This window comes from Dermochelys coriacea, chromosome 8 (assembly GCF_009764565.3).
Source record: "Dermochelys coriacea isolate rDerCor1 chromosome 8, rDerCor1.pri.v4, whole genome shotgun sequence".
Taxonomy (NCBI): Eukaryota; Metazoa; Chordata; order Testudines; family Dermochelyidae; genus Dermochelys; species Dermochelys coriacea.
The window spans coordinates 91786136-91804808 of NC_050075.1; the positions used below are offsets into that span (position 1 = coordinate 91786136).

General features: G+C 39.2%; 1 protein-coding gene and 1 long non-coding RNA gene across 3 annotated transcripts; one reads left to right on the top strand and one right to left on the bottom strand.

Annotated features, from left to right (window-relative positions):
- Positions 1-470: 470 nt before the first annotated feature.
- Positions 471-15978, bottom strand: USP1 (ubiquitin specific peptidase 1). 2 transcript variants are annotated; one of them, XM_043490429.1, is made up of 9 exons: positions 15157-15978; positions 14655-14902; positions 12500-12623; positions 10630-10737; positions 9898-10058; positions 7859-8562; positions 6803-6973; positions 5092-5293; positions 471-2052 (listed from the first exon to the last, which is right to left on the bottom strand). In XM_043490429.1, exons 2-9 carry the CDS (start codon positions 14822-14824, stop codon positions 1314-1316), a joined length of 2379 nt encoding a protein of 792 aa, XP_043346364.1. In that variant the 5' UTR covers positions 14825-14902; positions 15157-15978; the 3' UTR covers positions 471-1313. The 2 variants fall into 2 exon arrangements, with proteins under 2 accessions (XP_043346364.1, XP_038269158.1); XM_038413230.2 differs by having other exon boundaries at positions 15647-15977.
- Positions 10733-11623, top strand: LOC122455437. The gene is made up of 2 exons (XR_006273643.1): positions 10733-11191; positions 11405-11623. It is a non-coding gene; the product is annotated as an uncharacterized LOC122455437 (long non-coding RNA).
- Positions 15979-18673: the final 2695 nt, after the last annotated feature.

The window sequence follows — 18673 nt, forward strand, 5'->3', positions numbered from 1 at the left end:
ATTATTTTTCTTTTGCCTAAAGTTCATATGTTAAACTGTCAATAGTCAAGGCCTACAGTACTTTATTGGTAAACTCCTTTAAAATTTGAGATGGATCAGAAATGCTGTTCACATAAGGGCTTAAATTCTGTCCAGTGTAATTATCTTGTTATTGTAAAAGCCAGAACTAAGCAATTTTAGTTAACATTTATCCCTTGAGGAAAGATCAAAGAAGCAGGATGTGTTTGTGCCATACTATTAGAGAGAGAGTAATGCCAGAGCAATAGAAGCTCTCAAACACATAAAATATGTATTAATTTTGTCTGAGATGAATAGATCAGATGGTTTTTATTTCATACATTTGTGTACACGCACTATGAAGCCAATGCTTTAGTTTTTCCATATTTCAGTGAGCTCTCAGTACAAATTAGCCTGTTAAGGTAATAAGATCAATTCTTAATCCACCCAAACAGATATGCAAATTAGAAGGCTTTTAAAGTACAAAGTATTTTATTACACTGCATACAGATGAGCAATTTGAATTGCTTTCTTTCTCCCACAAATACATCTGATATACCTACAATATCACACATATTTACACTTTGTCCACTTAACACCTATGCAAAACAGATGCAGGTTAGCTCATTCAAATCTGTATGAACAGGAATCAGTTAATACTTGCAATATAAAGTATCTTAGTATGCATCACATCCACTATTAAGTTAAAGTTTAAGATGCTGAACCACTCCTTCCAATCCACTAAATGAGTTAACAAGACCCTGTTAGTTTTTGTACTTTGAAGACCACAGCAAAGATATTTGTGGGGGAGAGGAGAAGGTCATCAATAAGCTATAGCTGTTACTTTATGTGCCCTGTACTGATGCCCCAAAGACTAGATATGAAATATTGCTTCCAGTGTTACAAAAATACACAACCTCTGATGTTTTACTAGTTAATATAAATTTACTCCAGAATGTGAATACAAATAAAACTTTATTTTTTAAAAAAAAAACTAATAATACACAAGTCAGGTGTGACAGAACTAGTTATTTAAAAGCCACTACTGTACTTTTGGACATCTTTTAAGAATCTATACAGATTTGTATTCCTAGAAGGTGACATCACTAGTCCGCAGCACAGAAGTTATAGTAGGAGTTAAAGTTCTATGACATGGTTTGTTAATTCAAATTGTGCTGTTTACACAGAATTGTAAGATCTATAATAATCTCATCCAGTAGGTTCAAAAGACAAACGTTTGTTACATCAAGATAATCTTGATGCAAAAAGCACATCAACAGGTATATGCAAATCTGTAATATTTACAAAATACAATATCACTCTACAATTTTCTTATAAAACAAAAGGTAAGGAGTTGATGTAGATGATGATGTAGGGGAGAGAGAGTTCAGAAAGTCCTTTTCCTCTGTAACCTTCACTTCAGAATCATCAAAAAGCAACCACTTTCCCTCATATTCCTTCAAGCTTTGTAACACATACAAAGCTTTGTTTTCTAGTCCACTGAAAGCTATACCATTTTGATCACCATTTTCAGTACTTTTATCAAACTCCAAGATCCCATTAGTACTGGTAGACTCAATATTTTTATTTTCAGTTAGCGTATTAACAACCTTATCAGGGTTAGTTGCTTTGTTGTTGTACAAGTCACAGTCAGACTTACTTTTTTGTCCTCCGAGAAGTCCAACAGCTTCCATATTCTTTTTGCTCAAAGTTTTACTTGACTGTGCATTTCCATTGACTCTAAAAGAGACTTCACCATCATCATAATCTTCAGCAATAGCTCTTGCTTCCTCCTCATTCAGTGGTTCTGGCTTAATCACTTCATACATCTGGTCAGTGATGAAATTGCCCTTGTCTAATTCTAGACTATTAAGATCTGCAATTTTGACAGACGCAGTGTAGTGTCCACTGCTAATTGTAATGCCACTGTGCATTACTACTGCAAATAATCCATAGGTATCATTAGTAGACTTTGTGCTCCATTCTTCTAGTGACAATTTAAGAGGTGTCAATAAGGGAGTATTTATCTTTGACAGTCCACCATAACAATCAAACCTTTGAAAGAAAAATGGTAAAGTTAGATTATTGCATCATTTCACATTTTTCTTTGTGTGACCTATAAATGATGGGGGGGGGGGGGAGTTTCTAGCCTTTTTCTGCTACTCCAATGTATGGATACTTAAAAACTAACAAAACTTTTTTGCTTGTTTTATAACTTACCAATAATAGGAATGTCAATTCTGGTCTTCCCCAGTATCACTAGAAAAATTATTGGGGGACTCAAAAGATGTGCATTAACACACAACTTAACTAAAAGGGTGAAACTGAATCTTTAACCAAGATTTCCTTTCTCCAAAATGTTAATTATTGGCACTAACTAGATAACTAAAAATCCAAAATTTTAAACAGTGATTAAAAATCCCTTCTCTCAATTGCTCAGCTTTCACTCTTGTCCTATTTTTTTCTTCCAGCCAGATTAGAAAGGAGCTGACTTTCTCATGTCTAAACCAGTCAGGCTCTCAATGGGTGTGACCTAAGACAGTGTTTTGGCTCACTGTCTTTGGCAGTTCTTGTTTGTTTTGCAGCTGTCTTTTGTTCCTCAAAGCCTAGTGATTTAGATATAGTATTGCTATTCCAAGTTAAAATGCTGAAACCAAAGAGTGGAACCTTAGAATAAACTTTCCAGACAGTTTCAGCTGCATCCGTGACTCCAGTATTAAGTTTGATCTCTCTGTTCTTACTTCCTTGCACTTTGGCTGACGATACCTTTGCAGAAAGCATTCAAGATAGTTCAAAGGGAAAATAAGGAGACTGGATTCAGTTCTAAATAGCATCACTGGCCTGGATGGAAGTGTGAATATTTTTGAGTGAGGATCTGAAGATCACCAGGACAGAAGAAAAAAAAAAAGCCATTTTCCAAATATCATATGTAACCTGGAAATTGCTAACGAAATCCTCAAGGAAGACAAAAAACCAAAGTGTTGTTTAAGCTTATAAACAAACTGAGGATCAAAAATATTGAGGGTCCCTGTGACAGGAACCCCTTATAGTTTTATTTTTGAATTGCTTGCAGAAGGATCAGAAATGTATGGGCTCTTCTGTCTGACTCAGAATATTAATTAAAACAAAACAAAGACATGCCTAAAATTAGTTGGCATATCAAGGAATACGTACAAGAATGCAAGGTAAACATTTTACAACTTGAATGGTCTACTGAAGAGGAGGCAATAAAACAGAAGACTGAGGTACCTTCATTAGAATTCTGCTCTAATTCCATCAATTAGGCTTTCTTATTTTGTGACTGGATTTTCATTTCTACAGCTCTAGAAAGCTAAAGATTCCTACAGCACTCATGGGCACTTGGGAGAAATTCATTATTTAGGAGCTCAGAAGATTACCAGACAAAATTTTGTAACATAACCCTTTGAAAATGTGGTTATTTTACAAACAGACATTTATATTGGCTATAAATATATGTACATAAAGTTGCTATCAGTAACTGTTTATAGTGTATGCTATCACCACTCATTTGTCAATTCATGTTTTGTGCTACTCCTAGCACCTTCCACCTGCAGATTCCCCAAGCACTTTATAAATATTTAATTAAGTTTCAAAATACATCTTAAATGAAAGTATTATCCCCATTTTTTAGATCGGGACTAAAGCCCTGAGAAATTAAGTGACTTGCTCAAGGTCACACAGGAAGTTTCTAACAGATTTTTGGAACAGAATATATCTCCTGATTCCCAGGCCTCATGCTTCAACCTCTAAAACATCCTAAATCAGTAAGTGAAGCTGTAACATTGGATAATTTCATTTAATATCTTGAATTCTGACTCTGTGCAGTACTGAGTGGCAAAAACATGTTCTGGGACTGAAGTAAAATGGTGGAATATTGAGCCAATAAGTAGTTTGTCTGTTTACTGCTTCCTGAGGAAATGATGCAGGTGGCAGGAAAGTAATCACTTGTAATTTATAATACTGGGAGGGCTGGAAAGCCAGATCAAATCTGCATATGTTGTTTCAACATATGAAAAACTGTAAGTGAGCTCAGTAATGCTATATCATTCAATTTCCAATTTAATGGCTGGATGATGATAACAAATAACCTTAATACATTTCACAATATAATGAAAATGTATTCAGATGTGGCCTTCTGTCACCTTAAGGTTATTTCTCTACAGCCATCTGAATAGTGCTATTGTGACTTGCTCAAGCGCTTTTCCAATGTACTCCCAAAACAAGTGTATTAAGTATGTTGCTGTAGCCAATTCTCAGATGTGTACTGTTATTGTACTATTTATATTCATTTCTATTTGCTAGAATATTTTTATTCACATTCATAAATTTGGAAGAAAAAGTAGATACTGAAATTAGGCACGGTAACCTTTTCAGCAAAATAAAGATTTACATAGTATAAGAGCATATTGCCGATGCTCAGCTACAGGTACAGACATAAATGGCACTTATAGTAACTAAATTAATTTAGTAGAGTTTTTTTTAAAAGTCAAAAGGCATAGTCAAATTACTATGGTCCAAATTTGGTATACCTTAAAAATGTGTTTTGAACTTGGGAGGCTAATCTCCAGTATTTTCTTTCTAAAATGTCCTCTACTCTCTTAGTGACAAAATCTCTACCATCTACAGTTGCCAATCCAGTTTTATGCTCTAGCTTTTTAACTACCTATCCTGAAATAGTTAACCTATCCCTATTCCCATAGTTGATATTAGTAAGTAAACAGTTTCTTTCCCCACCCCCCAAAATAAAAAAAATTCAAGCTCCATTAGGAACACAAGAAAACAATAATGTTGGCATGAGACGTTGAGAATATTTTCACCAGCTTTCACAAGGGTATTATAAAACTTGGTAATCTAAACACTGAGAATTCTTTTGTGGCTAGCACAGGCTCTTCATATTTTAGCAAAACAGCTAAATAATAAACTACTTGTATTCCTCTCTTTTCACAAGGGATTTTTCAAAAGTTAAATTCAGTCTACAAACAAGTTTTGTTGTTTAAACTTTTGCATCTGTTTTGGCAAGGTTTCTCTTCCAGCAGCACTGTTTCTTAATATAGTTTTATCTGCAATACTTACTCTAAGCCATTAGCAGCAAAGCACTTCAAGTGAACTGTTATAACTTCAGGCATTTTATCAAATAAAAGACTGCGTTCTGCTTCTGTGTAATGATGGCAGTTTTCACAGAAATATTTATCCTCTCCCACAATCCTCTCTACTGATGCAAACTGTGAAATTGCCCATTTTAGGGTCTTCATTTCTGTTTTTGGCTCTGGAGAAACTACAAAAGAGAATTATTACATTTACAGATACAGTTATTTACATTTCCAATATATACCACAAGAATTTTAAAACAGAGCTATAAAAAGTTAAGACACTTGCAAGAACTAGTATTAAAGTTAAGAATATTTAAAAATGCACCAAATAGACTGAAAACCAAGATAAGCAAATCATCTCTGCTCACTGAATTTCAGGAAGTGCAAAAATGAGAGATACTACCCAGGATGTAGATTAACTCAGATTGAAAAACAGTTGGTATGCTGCTGTGTTTCAGATTTAAACAAAAGGTCTTCAAAGACTAAGATAAGACATGTGCACAACTCCCACTGACGTCCCTAGGAATTGTGCACATGTATCTAAGAGCAGAATTTGGCCCATTTTTAAAAGGTAGGTAGGTTTCCAAAATAACCTAGCAAGTTCTCTTCCCCTGGCATGTCTGGCTTGCACTGACAGCTTTAAACCAGATTTTAAAAATATATATATTAAAAAGCTTCACTGGCAACATCTGCAGTGGTAGTAGCTTTTAAATCTTTAAAAAAGAAAACTTAATTGGAATTAGGTTTAGTTTTAATTCAAGAGGAATATTTTCATCTTTCCCCACCTAATGTAATAGGAAGTCAGGAATAGTAAAATCTCCCCCAAATTATATCATTGAGAGTTAAAACAACTTTTTCTTTACTACCCTGAATTTAGAAGTTTTTAAAATCAGTTTTTACAACTTTGAAATAAATTTTAAGTGTGTTAATATATGTGCATCAGTTTTGGAAAATTCACATAAAACAAATATAAATCATCAATACTTGTGAAGTAGCCTTAGGGACACAATACAAGAAACACCAATATAATTTGAGAGAAAAAGTACACAAAAATATAAAATGCATAGTATCTTGGTGACACTCTAAAGGAACAATGACAACTTACATTTTCAAACTGAAACTTAAAAAAAATTTCTGAGCATGCTTCATGCAGTATATATCCTGTTTTTTCTCAAAGGGTTAGATATGGGGTTTTCTACTTCCCTGCTCCTTAAAAGGATTTTTTCCAACAAGGGAGAAAGGGTAGGCCCACGATCATCATCATCAAACTGATTAATTATGAGAAAGGAACTAAAATTGACTATATTACACCAAGTTGCTAGATGCACAAAACAAGCTGAAAAAAAATATTTCTCTAACATTTTACTATGAGGGATTAGTTATAACTACATTAGGCAAAAAAAAAAATCCAGATAGAAATGCTCTTTCAAATTGATAGTGTGCATTCAAATGAATAAAGGGATTGCAAGCACCTGTATCATATCAGGAGAGTGAATTTAAAGTAACTTTTTAAATGCTTTTTGGATCCGTCCATGTTATCACGGTTATGGTTTCCAATTCTAAAGAAAATCATAAGATATTGAGGTGGCCAGGACCAAAAGCAATTTCTAGTAACATTATAAACACCAAGGGCACCCCAAAACTATAAATGTATGAATCAGATACGTACATTGTGACCCTTTACTGTTACTTACTTTCAGAACTCTCTTCTGCTTTAGAAAGTTCATCTTCTTGTACTGGCACACTGATGTCCTGAAAGTCTTCTCTTCTTTCAGTAAAACATTCACACTCCAAACATCGTGTTCTCAATACCAACTGACCCTGGAAAAGTTTCTCCACTAATTCAAAAACAGCTAACTCTGAACCTTGAAAAAGTTACATAATAGATTATGTTTATATTAACAATAAAGTTCTTATTCAGAGTAGTACATTAAGGACAGTTATTGGTACTATTCTTCCTGAACTGGCATTCAGCACAACAGACTTGGTCTCAGTTTTAGATATTCACATTCCTTCATTTGTATTATAATATTTAACAGACCATAAAAACCAGCACATGATGATTGTATATTGAATAAAGCATATGGAAAAAAAAAATCTTGATCTTGAAATATTCAAATTTTATTTTAAGATTAGATTCTAGATTTATCCTTTATTGAAAATGTCTCATCTTGGGTAATTTGTTTTGTATCATTCATGGATTGTGTATATGTTGGCATTAACCTTAATGATAAATAATTCTTTTGTGCGGAACATAAACCCTTGTGGACTTTTCAAGTTCACAACCTACATTATAAATTAGCAAGAGGTAGTAAGATTATAAATTTGGCATTCTTCTAATCTTTTTACATTGCATTACTACGAGCCTTATTTTCTGTTCATGCTCTAATTTCTAATTATTATTATGTATCTTAGATACATCTGTATGTCAGGTATTTTTATATATATTAGGATTACATTGGGTGTAGAAATTTTCCATTTAAGGAAAAATAGATTTCAAATCCTCACTATGGTATTTGAGCACCAACTTCCCCGATGTATTGGTTTCTTAGTCCTACTGTAAAAAGAAAAGGAGTACTTGTGGCACCTTAGAGACTAACAAATTTATTTGAGCATAAGCTTTCGTGAGCTACAGCTCACTTCATCGGATGCCACAAGTACTCCTTTTCTTTTTGCGAATACAGACTAACACGGCTGCTAATCTGAAATTAGTCCTACTGTGTTTATATTAAGCCCACACTTTTACTAACCTTCTTGTAGTGGTTTTTCAGTTCCTTTTTCACCAGCACTTTCCACAGGGGATGCAAGTTCACAGTATTCTTTTATATTACCATTTTCACACTTTACAGATGCCTTTTCACAAGCATCAGTTTCTTTCATCTGCTCTTTGGATCTCAAGTTGTTTGCTAGCTTTCCAACACTACAGAATTTAGACAGAATGCTGGGTTGTTTGCCTGAAGACTTAAACCAGTTTAATCTAAGTCGTGATTTCTTCTGTGTTGGTTTTGCAATCTCATTTTCAATAGAATACTTAGCAATGGCTTCCGTATGATTTTCTAGTTTCTCCACTGTTGCTTTCCTCTTTGACCTGGTCTGTCTCTGATTTTCCTCTACTGCATTATGCTCCTTGGATACTTTAGATTTTTTCTTTGCATTCCCACTCTCAGTGTCACTTTTCCTTTTCCCAATTCCTTTGGATAGTTTGTCTTCAGACCCCTCTGCAGTGTGACTGCTTGTTGCACAGTCATTTTCCTCACCAGGGCTGTTACTGCCATTGCTTTCAGTATTTTGATTAGACTTCTCCTCCAAGTGAACTATAGGCTCTTCCACTGGCATATTTTTCAATTCTTCCTTCTTCAATATCTGACACGTTTCCTGGATGTTACCTAGAATACACTGCAATACTTCCTGGGCATCATGTTGCAGATATCCTTCATACATAGGGTTCAGTTCTCTATAAAGAAAAAGGGAAGTGTTATATAATTTTGAAATGATACATCTGGAGACTACCACTTGATCAGTTATTGCGTTACAATGGAACTCCTATGTAGATTTTATATTTTTAAAATTTACATCCGGCAGTGAGAGAGTCCACAGACTGGGGTGGAAGGACAAGAGTCAAAGAGGAAGGATTTGATCGTTTCAGAAACGAATACAAAATTGTGTAGCACTTCTGTGGTAATCACAAAAGGATGAAAATATTGGAACGTAAGACTACATTTTACAATAGACGTTAAGAAACTAATACTAAAGGATTGATACAGATGTATTAGTTTGTAAAACACTTATGTTCTCAACTGAAAAACTATATATAAATACAGACACAACCTCACAATATTCATGTGCAATAAATGTTTCTGGACATTTTATAGATGAGAAAGCTGAGGCCAAAGAAGTGAATTGACTTGACGAGTGTCATAATTTGGAGGCAGTCTGGCACAGAACCCACGTCCTAACTCCTTGTGTCCCCTCTCTATTTTCTAGACTCTGCCTTTCTGTGACAGAACAATACCACAAGATCAATGTCCAGGTGTATTATCAATAAACAACACCAGTTTACCTCAATTATTTAATAATGCCCATCCCCATTAAGTGCTACAATTGACAAAAAGCAGAGCAGTTTTAAGAACTACTTCAGCACTAGATTAAGAATAAAAAATTAGACGTGTAACACTGCAGACTGTTTACTAAGTAGCTAACTATAATATAATTTGAGATTCAAAATTAGGGATGTTTGGATAAAAAGTCCAGGCCTGAAGAGAAGGTCCATGTACCACAGGTAGCCATGGAAAGGAGGCTAGGGGCAAATGGCCATTTCACAGGCTGAATCCTGCAAGGTGCTGAGCATTCTAGCCCTGATCCAGCAAAGCACTTAAACACATACTTAAATTAAAGCATTTGTGTAGTCCTAGTGACATAAAAGTATTTAAATGCTTTGCTGGATCTGGGCCAAAGCACTCAGAACCTTACAGGATCAAGGCCTGTAATCTTAGCTCTAAACTTTGATACCACAAGAGATAGCTGAAACATTTTATCTTGGGCCACCCTCCCACAGTAAAATTGACCGGAATTATATCAGTTTCACTATATGACTGCTAGAGAATTCTACTGAGCAGCAGAACTGATGCAATCCCCTGCACAGAATGTGGAAAAAACACACATTTCCTACGCTGGTGTATCAAATTTAAGAACATCAACCCCCAACCTTTTCTTAAAATTGTAATATACAAATTATAATCCGCTCAAATTTTAGTGAAAATTCTGACATTTCATTTAAGATTATTTATACCTAAGTGTGTTTAGTAGCCTTCTTGGCTGAGTAGCAAGTTCATCTGTATATTTTTCTGGATTTAATAGAAAGCTGGCCTGAAGCTGTTCCACTGAAAGAATCAAGGAATGCAAACTGCAGATTAGTTCATAACTTGCCAAAGGATCTTCTTTACAACTTCCCTGTAATCATAAAAGAAAAGACAATAGTTGAGCTTTTGCCTCTGAATACAACAATTGAAGGCTTTTTCCCCCTGCCTCCTTCATCCTTTTTCTGTCAGTCATTAACAACATTTCTATCAGTTAAAGGGATGGAAGCAGGTGCTTCTTGAAACATTAAATATATTGCTTCTTTGCCTGTAGAAAGTGAATATGAAAGACTAACAGATTCCACCGGATATTCTATCCCCAAAATAACTCTAGGGTGGTGGTCGGCCCAGGTCCTGCTGCCATTCTGGAGTTAGCCGCTGCAGCTACGGAAGTCACAGATTCCGTGACTTCCGTGACCTCCGTGAAAGACTTGCAGTCTTACTTATAAACCTTCCAGAAATAACTTTGAAGAGCAGTGTTATAAGTTGTAAATGAGTCAAAAATTATTCCACTATAATAAAGGTAAATTTTCTTCAACAGGAAGTTAAAGAAAGCTCTTTACTGTGTGCCCCTACATATTCCAAGATATGACACTTTAATTTATGCTGCTCTTACTTGTATAATTACAGCTAAAGAAAGATCAAATGATACATATAAAATTTACCTTGTCTGACTTTTGTTCTCCTTCATCCTTTAACATTTCTCTCTTCTTTGAAATAATGTTAAATAAGTGTTTCACTCCAGTTTTAAAGCCAGGGCAAAAATATAACACCTAGCAGCAGCAGTATAAAACAAGGAAAAAAAAAAAACACTAAAGTGAGCAAAAGTTGTACATGAAACTAAAGTTAAAACTAATATTAAAAGTCCATGCACATAGGCCAAGATCTGCTTCTGCATCTCCTAAGTTGTTACACAGCCCACAAGGATGCAGAAACCTTAATAGCCCAGACAGTGCAAATATAGGTAGAGTACAATTTAAAAACAATATTATATATAAAAATGTGTTAAAAGTTTAAGCACAAGAGTAAAGAAGTTCTACCTAGGTACTTCTGTGGTTCTAATCACTGTGGCATTTGAGGAAATGGAGGTCATAAATACTGTAATACCTCAAACATTAATGAATTTATCCTCCCAAAGTCCTTGTGAGATAGGAAAGAATTATCTCCACTTTACAGGCAAGGAATTGAGGAAGAAAGATTAGGTGCTCAATCCAACATCCACTGGAAGTCTGTTTCAGAGTAGCAGCCATGTTAGTCTGTATTCTCAAAAAGAAAAGGAATACTTGTGGCACCTTAGAGACTAACAAATTTATTTGAGCATAAGCTTTCGTGAGCTACAGCTCTCTTCATTGGATGACGTGAGCTGTAGCTCACGAAAGCTTATGCTCAAATAAATTTGTTAGTCTCCAAGGTGCCACAAGTACTCCTTTTCTTTTGGAGGTCTGTTGCAGATCAGGGAACTTTGTCTACCAAATTTCAGCCCAACAATTTAACCAGGAGGCCATCCTTCAAAAGTTAAACTTTTCCCTACCACTCAACACTCATTTTACAGTACAGTGAGAGTAAATACTGCTATTCAGGAATGCATAGCTGTAGTGGATAGCTTACTTTTGAATTCCCTGACTATTTATATAGTTATCTCCACTAACTAAAACTAAGGTGAAAGTCTGAAAAAAAGCTCACTCATAATACTTAAAATGCCAAAGGGAGTCAGATGTCCAACTCTCAGTGATTTTAAAGCTTCAAAATTTAATAAGAATTGGGCAACTGACTCCCTTAGGCACTTGAAAATTCCACCCAAGTGGTTAAAGGGATAGAAGATAAGTGAGTTAACATGAATGACTGAAAAGTAAACTAAACAGTTGTTTCATTTTCATCCCTTATACTGTTTATTTTTTCACTTTACTACACTTTTTACACTTGTGTAGAGAAGTGACTAGTCATCGGTTTGTCTTTCTGATTTCCTGCACTAGTACAAAGATATTGAGTTTCCAACATTGCAGGGGAGTGCTTAAGTTTTAAAAGAGATTCAAATTAGTTATTTTTAATTTCATAAATTGGGAAACAAATAATAAAATTGTGAGTTTCAACTACTTGATAGCATCCCTTAGAATATTCCAACTATTAGCGTTGGATGGAACTTTGCTTTATTAAATTAAAGGGCAATCTGCATCCCTCTGCAGAATACAAAGCGATTTACACCACCAAGTTCTGCCTCCACTTGTGCACCCAACTTGGGACAATGACGCAAAACGAGGAAGGTGGTGTGGTCAGAGAACAAGTCTGGTCAACTCATGCCCAATCCTGGAAGCAAACCTTTAGGGCAACGCAGTAATTTCTTTATAAAACAATTACTCCTGCACGTGAGCAGGAGTAGATATAGATACATGTGCACCATTGGCTGCCTTGAGTGTGTGGTATCTCTCTTCAATCCCATTTTTACCCAATACTTTGTCAGACTAGGAGTCTAAAATGCTTGTATAAAAATGTTTGACAACACAAATATCTTTTCCAATCCCCAAAATATGAATTTACCTGAAGTATGCTGTTAAGGTAACAAGTATTGCCAAGATTGTTCAAGCCCACAAAAGGCAGCATGTTGTCTTTTTTCTCACAACTAATGGGTGAAGGAGGCTGTGCTGCCGGAACAACCTGATCACTATTAAACAGAGAAGAGAGTATGTAATAGAAAGCAAGGCTTTTTTTTTTTTTTAAATATCTTAGAACATATACATCTCCTTGACCTTTTGAAGTGTTTGTCCTTCACATTATTAACTTCTTACAAAACATCTTTTAACACTTGGGCTGGATTTTTAAAGGGAGTTGGGTGCCTAAATACCTTTAAAAATCTGGCCCTTACACTACTATATAAAATTAATCTTTGTATACTGTCAACAGACCAAAACTACCAGTTTTTGAAACTCATGCTATGCTGTATGCGCAAAGATGGAACCACTCAACAGAAACAGTATTTTGTAGGAATTTATGCAAAAAGATTTGCAATAAGCACACAGATATTCCAGGAATAGTACAATACCCATGTGTAGGGCCCTACCAAATTTACAGCCATGAAAAACGCGTCATGGGCTATGAAATCTGGTCTCCCCCGTGAAATCTGATGTTGTGTGTACTTTTACCCTATACTATACAGATTTAACATGGTACATCACCGTTTCTCAAATTGGAGGTCCTGGCCCAAAGCACGTTGGGAGAGTGGGGGGGTTGCAAGATTATTGTGGGGGGGGGGCACAGAATTGCCACCGTTACTTCTGCGCTCCCTTCAGAGCTGGGTGGCCGGGCACCCAACTCTGAAGGCAGCGCCCCATTAGCAACAGCGCAGAAGTAGGGTGGCAATACCATACCATGTCATTCTTACTTTCGCACTGCTGCTGGCAGCACTGCCTTCAGAGCTGGGCTCCCAGCCAGCAGCTGCTGCTCTCTACCTGCCAGGCTCTGAAGGCACTACCACCACCAGCAGCGCAGGAGTAAGGGTGACGGTACCATGACCCCCCTACAGTAACCTTGCAGACCCCACCACCACAGCACCCTTTTGGGTCAGGACCCCTACAGTTACAATACCATGAAATTTCAGATTTAAATAACTGAAATCATGAAAATTATTATTTTTAAAATCCTAAAACACTGAAATTGAACAAAATGGACTGTGAATTTGGTAGGACACCTACCATGTGCTACACCTGGTCAGGCAGTTTTTTCTGAAGTCCTTCAAACAAATATGGAAAAAAACCTACAAGTTTTTCTATAACGTTTGAGTTATTCATATACTTAGTTACTGCAGCAATAAGTAAAAAATGCCACAGTGTATACTTTCCATTCTAACCCTTCCCCGTCCCATCACCAAAAGCTTATTGTCACAGAAATTCCTGCACACAAACCCAAGGGCTCAAGACTCAGTCCATTATGCAACGAAGCAACCAAAAGCTAATGTAGAAGCATTAGACTGATAACACATTCCATTGGTGTAATAAAACAAACGTGTTAAATGGTCATCAGAGCAGTTGTAATTTTCCTTTTCCCATCTAACCCTCTTCATTACCTGGTATGAAGTGAGCTGGAAGCCTCATTCTGGAATTGAGGGACACTGGTGAAATGTAATGGAAGAAAGCTAGTACTGGAACTGCCTATGCTTCTACAAGGACTAGAAATAGGACTTTAAAATCCAGAACCTTGCCCAGGCATTAAGACTCACTTAAATCTCATTTTGAAAAACAGGTTTGCTGTTTGCAAATTCTTTAAAGCCAGAATATCAATTTGTTTAAAATAATTTGGCACGTAAATCTGAATAAGTATCCTTTGTTAGCTTAGTGTATTGATCACATTCTCCACAAGTTAAAAAGACATTCTGCAGGCAAGGTTAACATCCATAATAAGTGTAAACTCGGTCACCTCTCATTTTCTTAAGTTAGGTTTCAAGTACCAAAATCAGTTCAGTTAGATGAAACTGACTCAAGCATTCCATTATAATATGCTTTATTCTCTATTGGAGCAGTGCAGTAAGCACAACAGTTTAGTTTTCAAGAGCCAGGTTGATAAGACATCCATTTATTAAGATGGTTTTTACTCCCACTTGTCCATTATTAAACAAACTATTTCTGATATAAAATAAAAATACTTATTAGAATGTTTAGCATTGACCTAGGTTATAATCAGAAAATCTTCTCTTACATACATTTCTGAGCCTCTGTATTCTGAACTCTTTTGTTCATTTTCTTGTGAATCTGTAAAATCCAGTGCTCTTTTAGTTTCCTTTTTTTGGAAAAGCTTCAGGGAAAGCCTGTTTTTCTTTGACGGGCTACCTCTCAAAAGCCCAGTAGCGTCAGTTGGTAATACACCTGGCATTTTTTCCTCACTCACAAATAATAACGGGGACGGGGATTAAGATCACCCTAGACAGAAAGCTGCAATCGGCGGTAACACCTGTCAAATACATAATGTTACATTTACTTTTATTATGGGAAGCGGCCATGCATGCAATAAAAGTTCATGACAGTCCTTTCTAGTGGCCCGCGTGGCTCAGAGGACTGGGCAAGAGCCGTTTCACCTTCAGCACTCCGAATCTAGGCGGGGGTTGGAAATGACCAAAGCCAGGTGGTCTCTCCTGGCTGTGCCCAGGGGCCTGCCTGGAAGGGGCTACGCTGACGTTTCAGTGTCGTGCAGAAGATCGGGCCCACCTCACAGCAGACACGGTCTACACCGCCTGGCGCCCGCGCGGCATTTCCAGCAGGGAGGCCAAGGGATGAATGGGCTGGAGCCTGCCTGACCCGCTCTAGAGAGCAGGGTTCAGTGGCGGGGAAGCCCGCCCAGCGCTAGCACCTTCTGCGAGCACTAAGGACCCGAGCCTGCAGCGGGGTTTGGCCCCGCGCCACAGGGCCCCTGGCGCACCCAGTTAGCGAGACTAAAGCAGACTAAGCCCTTTATTCCAGCCATTCCCCCCCTCCCCCGCGAGGAGAGTGACCGCGACCGCAAGAGCTGCTGGAGCGTGTCCCCGGGAAGGAATTACAGGCTCCCCAGGCACATCTTGAGGGGGGCGGGGAAACCCCCAAACTCCACCGGCCCCAGGGTGAGTGGAGGCGCCCCCTCCCCCGCTCCTGACCCGCAAGGGACGGGGTGAGTCCCCTGACTCCCGGGGGGAGGGTCCCTGCCGGCGCCGCGTCTCCTCACCCGCTACATCTTCGCTTGGCCCCGGTGCCGCCGGGAGGGGGCATGCTCTCCCAGAATCACCCTCCCTGGTTGCTATGGAGACTACAGGGCGCCCCAGTCCCGCGCTCCCCACAACAGGAAAGTTGGCGGGTTTTCCCTAGCCCCAGGACCCGACACCTGCCCCCTCGCGCCAGGGCGTGTGCGGCCTTCCAGAGCAAACGCCTGCAGAGAAATCCCTCCAGGACCCTCGGGACTGAAAGAGTAGCATCGGCCAACAGAGCTTCGGCTCCTCACAAAAATCTGGTAGGCGCGCTGGGCCGCGTTATGGGACGACCTAGGAACCCCACCACAACTGTCTGTCTCCTGGATTCAGGCAATACGTTGGCCAGCCCGCGGGGTCCTGGCGGGGCGCGCGCGTGCGGCGGTAGAGGCCTGGCCGCAGGGCTCGAGCCTGGGAAGGGGATAGGACGGGTTAAACCATCGTACATGGATGTCTGCTCCCCCCTCCCTTTCCAAGGAAAGTGAGTAGGTCCTGGCACGCAGACTCCACCCCACCCACCCTCTGCCGCCTCCGCCAATAACAGCGCGAGAAGATCACCCAATCAGCGTTTCGCGCGAGCGGATTATTCCTATGATGCTGTTCAAATGGTCCCGGGTAATTTAACGGCTCTCGGACTGGAGCGAGGCGTGAGAACTGGGGGATCGCAGAGAGGGAGGCGGGGGGGTGGGGGCAAAGCAGGCCCAGGGCCTGTGGGCAGCAGTTCCCCCGTGGTCCCCATGGTCCGGGGCGCTGTAACAGTCCGAGCACCGAGGCGAGGCCAGCCCTAGCTGTGGGCGATGCGGCCTGGCGGTAGGGTGACCAGATGTCCCGATTTTATAGGCACAGTCCCGATATTTGGGGTTTTGTCTTATATAGCCGCCTATTACCTCCCCCCCACCCCTACCCCCTGTCCTGATTTTTCACACTTCCTGTCGGGTCACCCTACCTGGCAGCCCCAGGGCTGCGGGAGAGCGAGCTTTGGAAAGAAGTGGCATGAACTAAGCAGCATCTCGGAGTGAGTCTGGTCAAAAAATTGCAAATCCCCCTTCCCCCCCCCCCCCCCCAAGAACTTGCCCTGGGCTCAGCCAGCATGAGGAGCTCGTTGGGTAGCCCATGGCGTGTTTGCCTTCTGCTTGGCCCTGCACTCAAAATTTTCCCTGCAGCCAGCTGTGAGAAACAGATTGAGTCTGGGCACCTGGAAGATGAGAGCCCTACATCACCACTAGCCTCCCCGGGCTGGGCTTTCAAAAAACAATACATGAGAGACTCAGGATAAAGCTCCAGCCGTGAATATAAGGGTTGCAAAGAGGGATGTAAAAAGAAAAGGAGGACTTGTGGCACCTTAGAGACTAACAAATTTATTAGAGCATAAGCTTTCATGAGCTACAGCTCACTTCATCGGATGCATCACGAAAGCTTATGCTCTAATAAATTTGTTAGTCTCTAAGGTGCCACAAGTCCTCCTTTTCTTTTTGCGAATACAGACTAACACGGCTGCTACTCTAAAAGAGGGATGTAAAAGGTTAACCTAAGCATTAGGCTTATCGGTTAACCAGACCTTAACCATTGGCCAGAGGGACTGCGCCAGACCAGCCAGAGCAACCTTGGTTAACGGTTAACCGATTAAATCATAATTTTAAACATTTAACCAGTTAACTTTTTTAACCGATATTTACGATTCCTCGTTGCAAAGGGACTGAGAAACAGCTCAGGTGCATGCTCACCCTCTCAAGTCAAGGTGACTCTGGTCTGGGAGGCAGAGGATTGCCTTTGGGCAGGAAGCTCTCTGTCGTATAGTAGTAGGGATAAAGATAATAAAGAATGCAAGATGAAGAATCCTCCCTGTCTCCACTAGGTGGTGCCCACAATGTGTAGTTCAAATCAGCACATGGAAAGTAGGCCATAGCCCTGGTATCTTTTTTTCCCCCTCAAACATTTCACCCATACGCTTGCTTCTGCTTCACCCGATTTTTTTTTTAAACAAAAGTCAAATTTTAGTTTTTCTCTTATAGTTTTATTTTAAAGGTTATGTGCAAAGGGAAAAATAGTTTTCTGATTTCTGAAAGTTTTGTGGAGATTTTCTTTGAAAATATTTTCCTGCTTGTTTTTACTTTAGAAATCTAGACTTCGTGACAGACTCAATGGACAGTGGAGGAACTAGTACGATTATGACAAAGATAGAAAGGGATCATAGATGTGGCGAGTTATCGTAGGGCAAGCCAAGGTGGGAAGCTACAGCGCATCAGCTTGCAGCACAACAAAGTCCTATGTGGACACCCTTACAAACAGTGTAGCACAGTGAAAGTCCTGGAGTGTGGGTTAGCACACTGCTGTTTGAAAGTTGCTAAGCCACACTCCAGGACCTTCTCTAAACTGTACAAGTGTCCACATGGGACATTACACAGCACGGGGGGGAAGGATTGCTCAGTGGTTTGAGCGCTGGCCTGCTAAACTCAGGGTTGTGAGTTCAATCCTTGAGGGGGCCATTTAGGGATCGGGGCAAAAATTGGGGATTGGTCCTGCTTTGAGCAGGGGGTTGGACTAGATGATCTCCTGAGGTCCCTTCCAACTCTGATATTTTATGATTCTAAGGTGATGCATTGTAGATTCAATCTTTGTCTTGCTGCATGCTAACTCAGTGTGTAGACATGGCCAAAGGAAATGAAACCTTATTAGCAGACAGGACATGGTTATCCAGACTGCTTAAAATTGCAAGTTTGGTTTTTTTATGTTTACACCTATTTCAAACACTTGAGAGACTTTTGGAAAGATGTAATACCCCTACCCATTCAATTATTGTCTGAGTAAGTTTCCTATGCACATCTGAGTCATCCAAGAAGTCCACCACCAAAAAGGAAATAAGAATGGACATCCTTTTAAGGCTTAAGAAAAAAAACAAGCAGAAAAATATTCAAGGCTTTATCATAAAAAAGCAAAAAAGGGCACAACCCCATTTTTCCCTTTGCACAAGACCTTTACAGGAAAACTGAAACAAGTAAAATTGGACT

Excerpts from the sequence above, each read along its gene's own strand:
- USP1 (XM_043490429.1), bottom strand. The coding sequence starts at position 14,824 with ATGCCAGGTGTATTACCAACTGACGCTACTGGGCTTTTGAGAGGTAGC. Across the intron at positions 10,059-10,629 it reads GAGAACAAAAGTCAGACAAG|GGAAGTTGTAAAGAAGATCC; the intron begins GTAAATTTTATA and ends TTATGATTACAG. Across the intron at positions 6,974-7,858 it reads TGAAAAACCACTACAAGAAG|GTTCAGAGTTAGCTGTTTTT; the intron begins GTTAGTAAAAGT and ends AACTTTTTCAAG.